The following is a 13,040-nucleotide window of genomic DNA, read 5'->3' as shown; positions in this document are numbered from 1 at the left end:
GAAAAGCCCAGTACTTACTGCTCTAGATTTATGATTTAAAAGCTTTCTTTTGTAATGTCCTCTCTTTCTGATACATTTCTTCATCTGTCATTGTGTTTGTTATTAAACAGACAATTTGCAAACCATCTGTTTTTTGTATCTTAAAATCACAACCTTGGTGTTGCGGCTAAATATCAATGAGAAGACCAAACATATAAGTCATTGTGAGGCAACTCGAAGGTTCTGCTGTTTCCCTTGCCCCCATCCCTTGTGTCGTAGGGACCCGTCTCCTGGAAGTAGCATCGCAGAAGTAACGTCAGCTTGGATGTAATCAGTACCTGCTGTGTGCCAGGCCACGTGCCTTGTCCTTCCTGTGCTCGTTTATCGTCTTCCTCAAAGCCTTGCAAAGCAATAAGATCTATGTATTCCCTGCTCACTAGGAAATGAAGGCTCAGGGATATTCAGTACCCCTCCCAAGGTCATTCTCAGTATTAAGTGGTAGGCCCAGAATTGAAACCTACATTTGTTTGACTGCAGGGTTGCCCACATTCTTCATTGTATGCTGAGCAGCCTTTTTAACATTGCTGCTTTCTTAGCCTCAGCTATGTGACAAGAACATGAGTTCATTATTCCTTCGCCTTTTTGCATCCAGTCGTAAAAACAAAGCTCCTTGGAGTTCAGCATCATGCACTGAAACTGATGTGCTGTATTTCTATCATAAGTGTGGTCCAGCCCAGTTCTTCCTGTAGAGTGCATTTAGGGGCGTAGCAGGAGGGGTACATAGCTTAATCTGTGCTTTTGACTCTTGCAAATGATGACATGTGCCAAATTTATATTTCTAAGGTATTCTCCTTCTAGCTCCTCAAGCATCCAACTATCTGACATCTCCATTTGCAAATATGTTAGACAAAAAGACCAAAGGAAGCGCTTGATTTTCTACCTGACATCTACTGTTCCTTCTGTTTTTCCCATCTCAGCAAGTGGGGCCTGCCTTTTTCTAGTTGCTCAGGCCCAAAACCCCGGTCATCCTTGATCCTTTCTTTGTCTCACATCCTACATGTAATTCATCAGCAAATCCTGTTGACTCTTTCTTTGCAAAGTATCCAGAATCCAATCCCCACGTCTGCTTACTACATCCTGGTCCACACAACCATCAGCTGCAGTGGCTTCCTGGTGGCCTGTTTGCTTCTGTGCTTTTCCCATTGCTGTTTATTCTCCATCTGCAGGAAGAGCGATTCTTTTAATGTCTAAGTTTAAGCATGTCACTTCCCAGTACAAAGCTGCCCTGTGGCTTTCTACCTGACTTGGAATAAGGTTCAAAGTCAGTATTGTGGTCTGCAGAGCCCTATAAAATGGAGCCCCGTTTTCTTCTCTGAGTCTTCGCAGCACTTGTCTCCCTACTTTTCCTTCCAGCCATACTAGGCTTGTCCCTGTTCCTGAAATACTCCAGTCACATCTTTGCAATTGTCGATTCTTTGCCGGTAACACCCTTTCCTCAGATAAGGGCGTGGCCTACTCATTTATTTCAAGTGTCTACTAAGATACCATCTTATCAGGAAGACCTTCCCTGATTTGCCTGTGACGGTAACAGCTCCCTCCCATCCCTCATGATTTCTTCATCCCCTTTCTCGGCTTGCTTCATGGTGCTCATCACCACCTGACGTGTTTATTTGGTTATCTGCTTCCCTTTTCTTGAAAGGAATTGCCTGGTTCTTTGGAAGCATTCAGTAAACATTTGAGTGAATTACTTGAACAATATCATACAAAAAACATAAGTTAGAAAATACATAATTCTGAATAACCTTTTTAGCTGGACAACATTATTCCCTGGCAACTGAAATTGCTTTTTCTCCTTCTTGATAATAGTGCGCAATGGGAAATCTGAGTGTTCCCTTTCCATCCAGACTCAAGATAATTTGCCAGTCAATTTAAATGAACTCGTGAAATGCGTTGTAATCAGTTCTCTGGTAACTACACAAAGGAAGTTGAAAGCCATGTCTTTGTTGAGTGGACGGAACCAACTGGCCAGAGCTGTTCTGAATCCAAACCCCATGGACTTCTGTACAAAAGATTTACTAACTACAACATCTGAGAGAATTGTGAGTCATGGTTAAACGGGAACGAAAAGTCCGAAAATTTCGTGTCAGAATGTGACAGCATCATGTCGTGTTTATTCATTGCACATTCCTGTATGTCTGGGACAAAGCTGTATCCCCGTGTGTGCACAGTGAGGATGTGTGGCGCTTCGTTATGTTACACAGCTTACCTCAGGAAAAAAGTGTAGTGCAATAAAGAATTGAAAATATGCTTAAAGAGGAGCATTAAAATGTTAGATGAGCATCCTACTTAAATGCTTGTTAGGTGATTAAAATTCAGAGGTAGGAGTAGGTTAATAGAGTTAATTTTGCATTTGAAAGATCGATGGAGAATTGACAGGTAAAGTTGCCATTTTGCATGAGCATGTATGTTCTCGCTGTAAGAGCTATATATATTCATTCCAGGAGATTAATACTGAGGAAGGCAAGAGAAAAGTAACAGTGTTTGGACCGCTGCTGTGTGGGGGCTTTCTGTGCAGTATCTCATTCACTTCTCGTCCTCTCTGGAATCCCAGATTTAATGGATGACAAAGGCATAGACTCAGAGAGGTTAGGAGTTTAGAGACCTAGCTTGTGAGTGAAGCTGAGGTTTAAACTTAGATCTGATCCAAAATCCGGAATGTTAGGAAAGAAAATCTTAGAACGTTTTTGTACTATCTATGGAAAGAATAAATAGAAGAAAAGTATTGAACAATTTATTGTGATCCTCTTTGTAAGAATCACAAATAAAAATGCAGTTGTTGTAGTTGTAGGTGGGCTGAAGCCTACAGACGCTCATAAATAACTTCATAGTAGTGAAATTGGTTCTGTAGATTAAAGGTCATGTTGGGGTCTTTCCAGATCATAACCAAAGCTTCTGTCTGATAAAGGTTAGAAGAAATTCAAATGGTTTTCTCTTCTTCCTTTCCTGTGCCACTCCCGGAAGAGCAACTCATTCTCACTAGTGTCTTTTGCATAGATCGCCTACTTAAGAGATTTCAACGAAGACCAAAAGAAAGCGATAGAAACTGCATATGCCATGGTCAAACACTCCCCGTCAGTTGCCAAGATCTGTCTGATTCATGGACCACCTGGAACAGGAAAATCAAAAACTATTGTTGGCCTCCTGTACCGCCTGCTGACAGAGGTAGAGTATGTGAGGGCGTCCGTGCTGGGAGCCGAGCACATCGTTCCACATGAGTTAACTGACATACGTAAATGACTACTACAGGTCTTCCTCCCTGCACTTTTGTGTATCTTTTTGATACTGTGTGGAACTGTATCTGAGAAAGAGGTAGCAGAAGGAGACAAGGGTATAAAAAGTAAAAAGAGCAGAAAATGTCCTGTGTGACACTAAGCTGAAGGGCTAGAATGGTGGTCTTGTCACATCTAATGCCAAGAAACTGTCTGGAATGTATTCCTGGGCTACATTTTGGTTGGATTGAGTACGGAGTAAAATAACTGGATAGTGAGGTGAGGCTCAGGGAAGCTATGATAAAATGTCCTGCTAGAGTCATTTTAATGTCAATGTAAGATGTAGTTGCTGTTACTTATTTTTAAGTATTTATAAGGGGAACTTTCAAACATACACGGAAGTAGAGAAAAACTGGAAAACTCTGTAATAGAGCTCATCAGTATTTTTTGTTTGTCTGTTTGTTTGGCGTGTGTGTGTCAAATTGTAGAACCAGAGGAAGGGGCATTCAGATGAAAACTCCAATGCCAAAATCAAACAAAACCGTGTCCTTGTGTGTGCGCCTTCCAACGCAGCTGTTGATGAACTTATGAAAAAAATCATCCTCGAATTTAAAGAAAAATGTAAAGACAAGAAGAATCCTTTGGGTATGATACTTATATGGCTTTTAATTTGTTTTTGGTTTTGTTCTGTGTTTAGTGTGGGCAGCTTTGAATGCCAAAGAATAAGCCAGTTTTGGTAATAACTTCTTGGGGCTGTGGCCCATACGTACTCATCAATTCATTTAGCAAGTTTTATTGAGCATTTACTCTGTGCCAAGGCCCTGTGCTAAGTACTGAGGTTTCAACAGTGAAACCTTCCAGGAGACGATAATGAGGAAGTGGATCAGTGGGCAGTTAGAGTATAAATCTGGACATTCTCTAAGAGCAGTAAGATGTGGCTACTTTCAGACACCTTAGAGCGGCCCTTGGTTCAGTTGTGGAGTGTTAGGGAAGGCTCCTGGGGGAAATGATGTCTAAGATGAAACCTGGAGAGTAGTTAGGAGTTAGCCGTGGGAAAGGATTGGTGGGTATGGGGAGCTCTAGCAGAAGTTACTATCAGTAACAGGGACCAGAGGTGAGAGAACCTCCGTGCAGAATATCTGGAATATCATAAGCCCCACAAAGGCGAGGGTTTAGGCATTCCGTTTGCTGCGCTCTCTCCAGTGAGATTCAGGCCATGAGGGTACGCAGGGACTATGTTTGTTTCCTTGGGGAGGTGTGTGAGTTCTGTATTGGGTTTTGATGGTCAGGTGTACCTCATATGAAAGGTCAAGAGTTTATAAAAACACTGGTCTACCATAGGTAGACCTTGAAGTGAAAATGTTGGGTTGAAGGATTTGTGCATCTTTGGTTTTCTAGATAGTGCCAAATTGTCCTCACACGTGGGTGTAGCAGTTTACACGTCCAGGAGCAGCTCCAATGCATACGCAGTGGTGTGGTTTTAACGTGCCTTTCCCTGGCTGGCTGAGGGAAGGTGAGCACTCTCAGCCATGTGCTGACCATGCAGCTGGGCCGGGATCAGGACAGGGCCAGCCAGGCATCCAGGTTGGATCTTCCAATTTGTTAGAGAAAAAATGATATCTTCTGGCTGTAGAAGAGAACTTTGGTCTTTTATACTGCATTCATTGTCACTTCTTCCACTACTTGCAGCTGTCCTGGTCCTTTGTTATTAGTTTCTGTCATGAAGGGCTGTTGAATTTTATTGCACGCATTTTGTTGCATCTGTTGAAATGGTAATGAAACTTTTTTCTTTAATCTGTTAGTGGGGTAAAGTACAGTGTTTTTCTAATACTAAAATGTCTTTGATTCCTAGAATAAGGCCAACTTGGTCATGTATTATTATTTTTTAACATGTTGCTAGATTGCTAATGTTTAATTTAGGATTTTAAAATTAGTACTCATGGGGCGCCTGGGTAGCTCAGTTGGTTGAGCAACTGCCTTCGGCTCAGGTCATGATCCTGGAGTCCCTGGATCGAGTCCCGCATCGGGCTCCCTGCTCGGGGGGGAGTCTGCTTCTCCCTCTGACCCTCCTCCCTCTCATGCTCTCTGTCTCTCATTCTCTCTGTCTCAAATAAATAAATAAAATCTTTAAAAATAAATAAATAAATAAATAAAATAAAATAAAATTAGTACTCATGAATGAAGCCAGCCTGTGATTTTTCTTTGTCATATCTATGTCTGGGTATCATTACACTGACTTTAAAAATGTAATTGGGGATAATTTTTTGTTAATTCTTTGGAATGTTTTATATATGACAGAGATTATCTATTCTTGAAGATTAATTTGTTTTTAGTGTTGTTTTGTTTATTGACAGATGGGTAAGTTTTAATCTGTCCGAATGTCTTAGCTGTTAATAGGTCTATTCAGGTTTCTGTATTTTAGTGAGTTTGGCTAATTTGTATTTTTTCAAGAAAAATCAACATTTCCTCTTAATTTTTAAATATATTGGTATAAAGTTGCTCATTGTATTCTCATTTTAAAACTCTCAACTCTGTTTTGATTGGGTCACCTTTGTCATTCCCTGAATTATATATTTAGTCCCTAAATCCACATGTGGTATGAGCCTATGTTTTGAAAGTCCTGGAAGAGATTTTGGTTTTTCCCAGCTAAGCCCAGGCGCAGTTAGATTCATTTCCTTTTCATCCTCCCACCTCTTTCAGGCCCTCTTCCTTTCCAGTGGGTTTTATTTATTTATTTTTTAAAGATTTTATTTTTATTTATTTCACAGAGAGACACAGAGAAAGCGGGAACACAAGCAGGGGGAGTGGGAGAGGGAGAAGCAGGCCTCCCGCGGAGCAGGGAGCCCGACGTGGGGCTCGATCCCAGGACCCCGGGGCCATGATCCGAGCCGAAGGCAGACGCTCAACGACTGAGCCACCCAGGCGCCCCATCCAGTGGGCTTTAAAATCCAAGCCTCCATTATAAAGTTCTCTGTCTTCACTGGAATGGTAGTTTTGCCAGTGTAGACATTTGTCAAACTGTACAACTAAAGATTTTGAAACATCTGCATTTTATTGAATGTTCAGTAAAAAAAAAAATTCTGAGCACCGAGACAGCACCAACCCTGACTCATCCTGTTCCCCCAGGGAAGCCTCAGCACCTTGTGGGCTTTCAACTCTGGTTTTGAGCTTTCTCTTTGTTTTTGGCCCCTAGGAATTTCTCTTGCATTTCTGTGAGCTCACCCTGCAGTTTAAAGGAGTCTGTTTTATTTTATTTTATTTTATTTTATTTATTTGACAGAGACAGAGATAGCGAGAGCAGGAACACAAGCAGGGGGAGTGGGAGAGGGAGAAGCAGGCTTCCCATCAAACAGGGAGCCTGATGTGGGGTCGATCCCAGGACCCTGGGATCATGACCTGAGCCGAAGGCAGACGCTTAACGACTGAGCCACTCAGGCGCCCAAGGAGTCTGTTTTAATTTATGAAGCATTTCTAGGTATTTATAGGAGGTGAGTTTCCAGGTAATTTCATCCACCTTTCTCGTGGAAACACAAGTAAGTTAGCAGTTTTGAAACCTTTAAGTAAATGTTGGCCAGAGAAGATGGCTTCAAAGTTAGAAGAATGAGCTGAACTAGGAACAAAATATGTTGTAGACAACTGCTTAGTAAGTCATTCATTCATTCAGCATACATTGATTGTGCTTCAGTGCCAGCCACTATCATAGCCAGTGAGTACAACGAAACCCTATTCAGTGGAAGGAGATCGACAGTAAACAAATAAGTATGTGATGTGTCAGATTGTGGTAAGTGCTGATTGCTATAATTTAGCCCCATGATGGAGTGAGAGATTTTTAGATTAAGTAATATATAAAATATGGTGACTGCAAATAAAGGTGTGGTTAACAGCTAGCCACTTAAATGACATTTACACTGTTTGCAGTTATCTACTCCACAGTTTCAGCACCTTGTGTTCCTTAGATTCTGGAGTAGCAGCATGATATGGAGTAGAGTTTCAAAAACTTTGTTGTGAATATTCCACGAAAGGATTTGATAGTAAAATATGATTCTGTCTTAGAAATTCAAATATGTATTAATATACGAAAGTCTTTACATATCTGATATATCCTGTGGTTAAGAAATCTATCTTATTTCAACTCACCTTTCCCAAATGTATTTTACTATGGAATGTTGTACAGAACATAGTTTGAGAAATGTTGGTATAATTGAATTTCAACTTTCTAATGTCCTGTTTATGCAGCCTCTGTAGCTTTTATTAGGTAGAAATGGTCAGTACTCACCCTGCAGGGTGGTTGTGAAGAATATCTAATGTGTATGAATCCTCTAGTGTAGTTTCAGGTGTGGAGTTGATTGATAGTTAATGTTGGCTCCCTTCCCTGATTGTTAGTATGCTCGCTTAGAAATAGGTACTATGTGCAGAGATTGGCAGTGTCCTTATTAATCTCTAAGTATGATTTTTTTATCAACAGGGAACTGTGGAGATATAAATTTAGTACGTCTCGGTCCAGAAAAGTCTATTAATAATGAGGTCCTAAAATTCAGTTTGGACAGCCAAGTTAACCACAGAATGAGTAAGTATTCATTAAGGCACATACTAACATTACTTCTGTTTTCTTTTATGTGATAGTTAATGTGTTGGGCATTAAAGGTAATTTGGAGACACTCGAAATAGCCTTGCTTTGAGAACTAGTTTTTCTTCTGATTGCATATGCATATGTGTATATTTGTGAGACTTATCATATCATTCTTTTTTTTTAAGAAAAAGAATTACCTTCTCATGTTCAGGAGATGCATAGAAGAAAGGAATTTCTAGATCATCAACTTGATGAACTTTCCCGCCAGCGTGCTTTATGCCGAGGAGGAAGGGAAATACAGGTATCTAAACATGTCTTGATGAATATTTTTTAATAGCTGATAAGTACAGAAGCTAGTGATGAGTATTTGATACCAATGTTTTATTGTGGAATAGCATAATTGGTGTATAAAGATGTATGAAAAAGTGGTATGCCTTATATTAGGGATTAAAAAACTTTCTAAAAAGGAAAGGTAGTAAGTAATTTAGACTTTGCAGGCCATATGGTCTCTGTTTCAACTACTCAGCTCTGCTGTTGTAGCATAAAAGTAGTGATAGATAATACATAAACAAATGGATGTGGCTGTGTTCCAATAAAACTTTATTTATAAAAACAGATGGTGAGCTGAATTTGGCCCAGGCTGTAGTTTGCTGTTGCCTGCCTTATATTAAAGCTGTAGTGAATTTATTAGATATCTTTCAGCAAGTTAAGGCCAAGTTAGACAAAAAGGGAATTCACTGACTTAGATACCTAGGAACTCTGGGAGTGATTAACTCCAGTGTAGCTGGATCCAGAGGCTCAGATGTCATTTCTCCATCCCTTGATTTTTCTGTGTGTCAGACATTTCTCATCTTGGAGAAGACAAGTGCCAGCATCTCTGGGTACCACCGCTCCAGCTTAGAAAACCCAAGGGAGGGGCGCCTAGGTGGCTCAGTCAGTTAAGCATCCAACTCTTGATTTTGGCTCAAGTCATGATCTCAGGGTTGTGAGATCAAGCCCCGTGTTAGGCTCCATGCTCACCAGGGAGTCTGCTTCTCTACCTCTCCCTCTGCCTCCCCCCTCCACCCCCCCCCCCAACTGCCCACGCTCTTTCTCTCTCTCTCTCTCTCTCTCAAATAAATAAATAAATTTTAAGAAAGGAAGGAAGGGAGGAAGGCAGGCAGACAGGCAGGAAGGAAACCCATAGGGCGAGAAGGGGCTGCTTTCCCTGCTATCCATGCATCAGTTCCATGGAGGGAGTCTGATTAGTCCCTGGGTGTGCAAGCAGGTCTAATCCCTGTTTTTAAGGGAATGTGAGCCAGTTTACCAGGCCTATGTTATATGCCCATCACTGTGGCTAGAGGAATGACTGGGATGTGATTAATAACCTGTTTGAACCACCCAGAAATTAATGGAGGAATGAGCCCCAGGGGTTGGACTGCCCAGCAGACAGAAATAGCACACATGGGACACACTAGACAGAACGGAATCTTGTACAGTGTTAAGCTTTATCAGATTAACGCTTAAGTGAAGCTCAGGGTGCCAGACCATAGAGAAATTGAATAGAGACGTTTATTACGCACAGATCCTGGAGGAAGTACACGTCCCGCCTCCAGGGGCCACACAGGGAGGTCAAGGCAGAATGCAGACCGAGAGGCAGGACCTGGGCGCTCGTCTTTGTTAGGGTCTGTGGGTGAGGTGCTTTGGGGGTCCTGGGCTAGGGCCAAATTGGGCAACTCAGCCCAAAAGAGCAGGGCTTAGATAACCTGCATGGGTGTGCATAAGGCACACAGGCGCTGGAGGCAGGGGAGACTGTGGTCATGAGGGCAGTCCTGTTGGAGCTTCCATTTGCTGGGACTCTGTGGCTGCTCTCTTACCTGGGGCCTTGTTCGCGGGAGGGCTCGTGTCCACGGAGGGTCTCTTCAGGCTGCCTGGCCGGACAGCGTGCACGAGGCAGCAGTACCGTGGGGTAGCGTGGCCGCAGCACAGCCTGGTGTCAGGACTCCTGGGGAAGAGAGAAGGAACTGGGTGAACAGCGAGTCTTGGGCAGATAGATTATAGTGCCACCTGAAAGGCAAGGCAGTCAGCGGGAAAGCATTTTAAAATGGCTCAGTTTAATGTTAATGATTGCACTCTCACTTTTCCCAGAGGCAAGAATTAGATGAAAAAATTGCAAAAGTTTCAAAAGAGAGGCAGGAACTAGCTTCTAAAATTAAAGAGGTAAGTGGTTCACCTGGAGCATTTTCCAGGTTTTTCTCTCTTTCTCTTTATTATGATTATTTCACACAACTGATGGGCTTTTCTCAATTGCATTTAAATATTATGAAAAACTTTTTTAAATGTTAAAGTAGAGAAAATGATGCAATTACAGGTACATTTGCTGTTTTTGTTTTAGCCTAATAATTCTTATCGTCATTGAGATTTCTAAGAAAGAGGTGATTATAAAGTATTTTTTCCTTTTCTAGGTTGGGTAAGTATTAAACTCCGTTGTTAGGTGCTCTCCACACCCCTGGCACTGCAAAGTCGATTATGATAACTATCATCAGATGAATAGTTAGTGAAAGTAGATTTGAAGGTGTTTTCCCTGTTAAAAAGAAAATAAAATCCGTGCCCGCCCAAGGACACCAAAAAGAGAAGGGGAAAAAAAAAGGAAAATCAGATGTCTAGATTCAAGTAGCGTGACAGTGGCTGGGGATTTGGCAAAAGAGAGTACAAACAAGTCTTTTACAATTCTTGACTGAAAGCATAAACTTATCCTATTTGTTTTTGATCATAAGAATCCTTCTATAGCATGTGTAACTTCTTCCCCAGTATTCTCTGGGTATAAAAATATCATCAAGGGGCATCTCGCTGGCTCAGTTGGTGGAGCATGTGACTCTTGATCTCTCGGGGTTGTTGAGTTTGAGCCCCACGTTGGGCACAGAGCTCACTTAAAAATAAAATCTTAAAAAAAAAAAAATGAACAAGATTTAGATTGATCAAAGCTAGGATGAGCCTGATATATATCCTCGTGACCAGATTGCAGCCCTAATAAACCAGTGGGGGTCAGGGAGAGCAGGTTATAGCAACTGGTAACGTTACTAGTATTTTTAAGCTGAGATTTTTCTCTTGAATGTATTAGCCTTCCCGATATAGCTAAATAAATAACAGTTGAACAATTTAGCTGTTTGTTCATTTAAATAAAAAAATTACGTGGAACGGTTTCTATTAAAATTGTAAACTGAGCCCAAAATTACTTCCCAAACTTAAGGGTGAAGTCTGTTTTTGCATATACTGTGGGTTTTGCTGCTCATCACCTTGTTCTGTGGGCCATTGAATTAATTGTACTTGGCAGTTTTCCTCAGGTGGCTGAGAGGAGAGGTGTGTGACAGTGCATTCACGTGTGTCCCTGGGAGGGCCACAGTTGCCACCATCTCCCTGAAGCTTCCACACATGCTTGGGAGTCCACGTCTGGGGTTGAACAAATGCGCAGGGATGAACCCCTGTTTAGGAACCGAAATAGGCTCACTGAATCTCTGATAAGAACCCTGGTTTATTGGCTTGAACACTAAATGGGAGGTGCACTGTCTGGCGCCATCACACAATCCATGTGGCAGAGATGGACCGAGGTGGTCTTTCTTACGTGCAAGCAGAATGCTTCTCGTTTTCACAGGCATTGTCGTCGTTGGTACAAGCCTTTGTAAAAGAAAGAACAACATTGTATACTTAAAAACTGACAGAAAAATGTATGTTCAGGCTGAGTTCTGACCCTAGTTTAACTCAGATAATTGCTTCACAACTGTCTCTACGCATTCTGATACCTGCCCACATACATCTCCTGTAAGAATTGTAATTTGCTTTGACCAAATCAAGCCTGAATAAATTTTTCCTAATGTGCTTAAATCCTGTTCTGAGCTTAGACTGCACTGCAGTGCACAGTGTTCTCTCTGGTGGTTTCTGATTATCTTAAACGTTTCTGCCGTTTTCTAGATTTGAGGTTCCCCCTCAGCGTTCACCAAATATGTTTATCACATAATAAATGGTGGATGTTTTACAGTAAAAAATAGGCCTACCATAATCAATTTATATACAGCGAAATATTGATGCATCTTTATTTGTTGTCTTAGGTTCAAGGACGCCCACAAAAAACACAGAGCATCATCATCTTAGAGTCTCATGTCATCTGCTGCACATTGAGCACAAGTGGTGGTTTACTGCTTGAGTCTGCTTTTCGTGGGCAAGGGGGTGTCCCCTTCAGTTGTGTCATTGTCGATGAGGTCAGTAGGCGGTCGGCGGTATGACTTGGATGTTGCTGTGAGGGCCGAGTCTTGAGGGAACCATGCTGCTGCTGAGTTAGAGCAGAGTCCTTGTGTAGCTGGTTTTTACCTGCTGTCACATGTGTGTAGTCTCTTATGTTGAAATGTGCTGCTTACGGCCCCCCACGGTTAAAATGGCTTTCCCAGAATTGGGATTATATAGTCTTAAGGATGCCTGACTGTTCCCAACAGATCCTTCCCAAGGAGTATCTCGCTTCTGCTTGGAATAGCTCTGGTTCCCTTTTGAAGCAGTTTTAATATAACTTTGGACAGCTCTGAGCCACAATATTTTCAGCTAATACCCTTTATTCGTAGTTCATTCATTGAGCAAGCATTTGTTGGGTACCTACTGTTGGCCAGAATGTAGAGCCAGAAGACAAAAGACGTGGAAAATGAGATACAGAGGATCAATCCAAGATCCAGTTTCACCAAAACAAAAGAACAGAAACCATGGAAATGATGAAATAATTGAAGAAAATGTTACTGAAGAGAAGCTTGAGTCTTGCAGATGATGAGGCCTGCGGGGAACAAGGAAGAAAGGGGGTGGCAGGGAGAGGGGGGTCACACAGCCACGCAGTTCCCGTGGGCAAGTGCCCAGAAGGAACAGAGAACATAGGACTGGGGCATTACACGCCTTCCAGCCCGTGGCTGGTTCCCAAGTGGTCATGGTACCCTACTGGTTCCAGCTTCACAATGCACCTGTGGTGGTTCTTCTTAATTGATTGTTTAGTGTTTGTTTCTGTTGTTTTATCTTCTAACCAAAAAAAAAAAAAATCCTTATTTTTTTCTCATTTTTCTTATTTTTTATTATTTTAATCACCTGGTGTTCATCACAATAAGTACTTTTCAGAAATCCTTATTTTTGATACTCAGTGCAGAAGGAGAAAGTGTGATACTTTTCTGAATGTTAGAATATTTATGAATTAGATAAAGTGTACATGGATAAAG

The 13,040-nt window shown here is 41.6% G+C and overlaps 1 protein-coding gene across 1 annotated transcript in view; it reads left to right on the top strand.

Annotated features, from left to right (window-relative positions):
• The window catches only part of SETX (senataxin), a 61,464-nt gene that overhangs the window by 29,939 nt on the left and 18,485 nt on the right, over window positions 1-13,040 (top strand). Inside the window, exons 4-10 of the mRNA XM_021691273.2 lie at window positions 1,846-2,078; window positions 3,034-3,201; window positions 3,737-3,893; window positions 7,714-7,815; window positions 8,004-8,119; window positions 9,946-10,017; window positions 11,904-12,053. Of these exons, the coding sequence (XP_021546948.1) occupies window positions 1,846-2,078; window positions 3,034-3,201; window positions 3,737-3,893; window positions 7,714-7,815; window positions 8,004-8,119; window positions 9,946-10,017; window positions 11,904-12,053 (998 nt within the window). The remainder of the gene's footprint in view (window positions 1-1,845; window positions 2,079-3,033; window positions 3,202-3,736; window positions 3,894-7,713; window positions 7,816-8,003; window positions 8,120-9,945; window positions 10,018-11,903; window positions 12,054-13,040) is intronic.

Source organism: Neomonachus schauinslandi, chromosome 13 (assembly GCF_002201575.2).
Source record: "Neomonachus schauinslandi chromosome 13, ASM220157v2, whole genome shotgun sequence".
NCBI lineage: Eukaryota > Metazoa > Chordata > Mammalia > Carnivora > Phocidae > Neomonachus > Neomonachus schauinslandi.
This window is presented reverse-complemented; position numbering and strand designations above follow the sequence as displayed.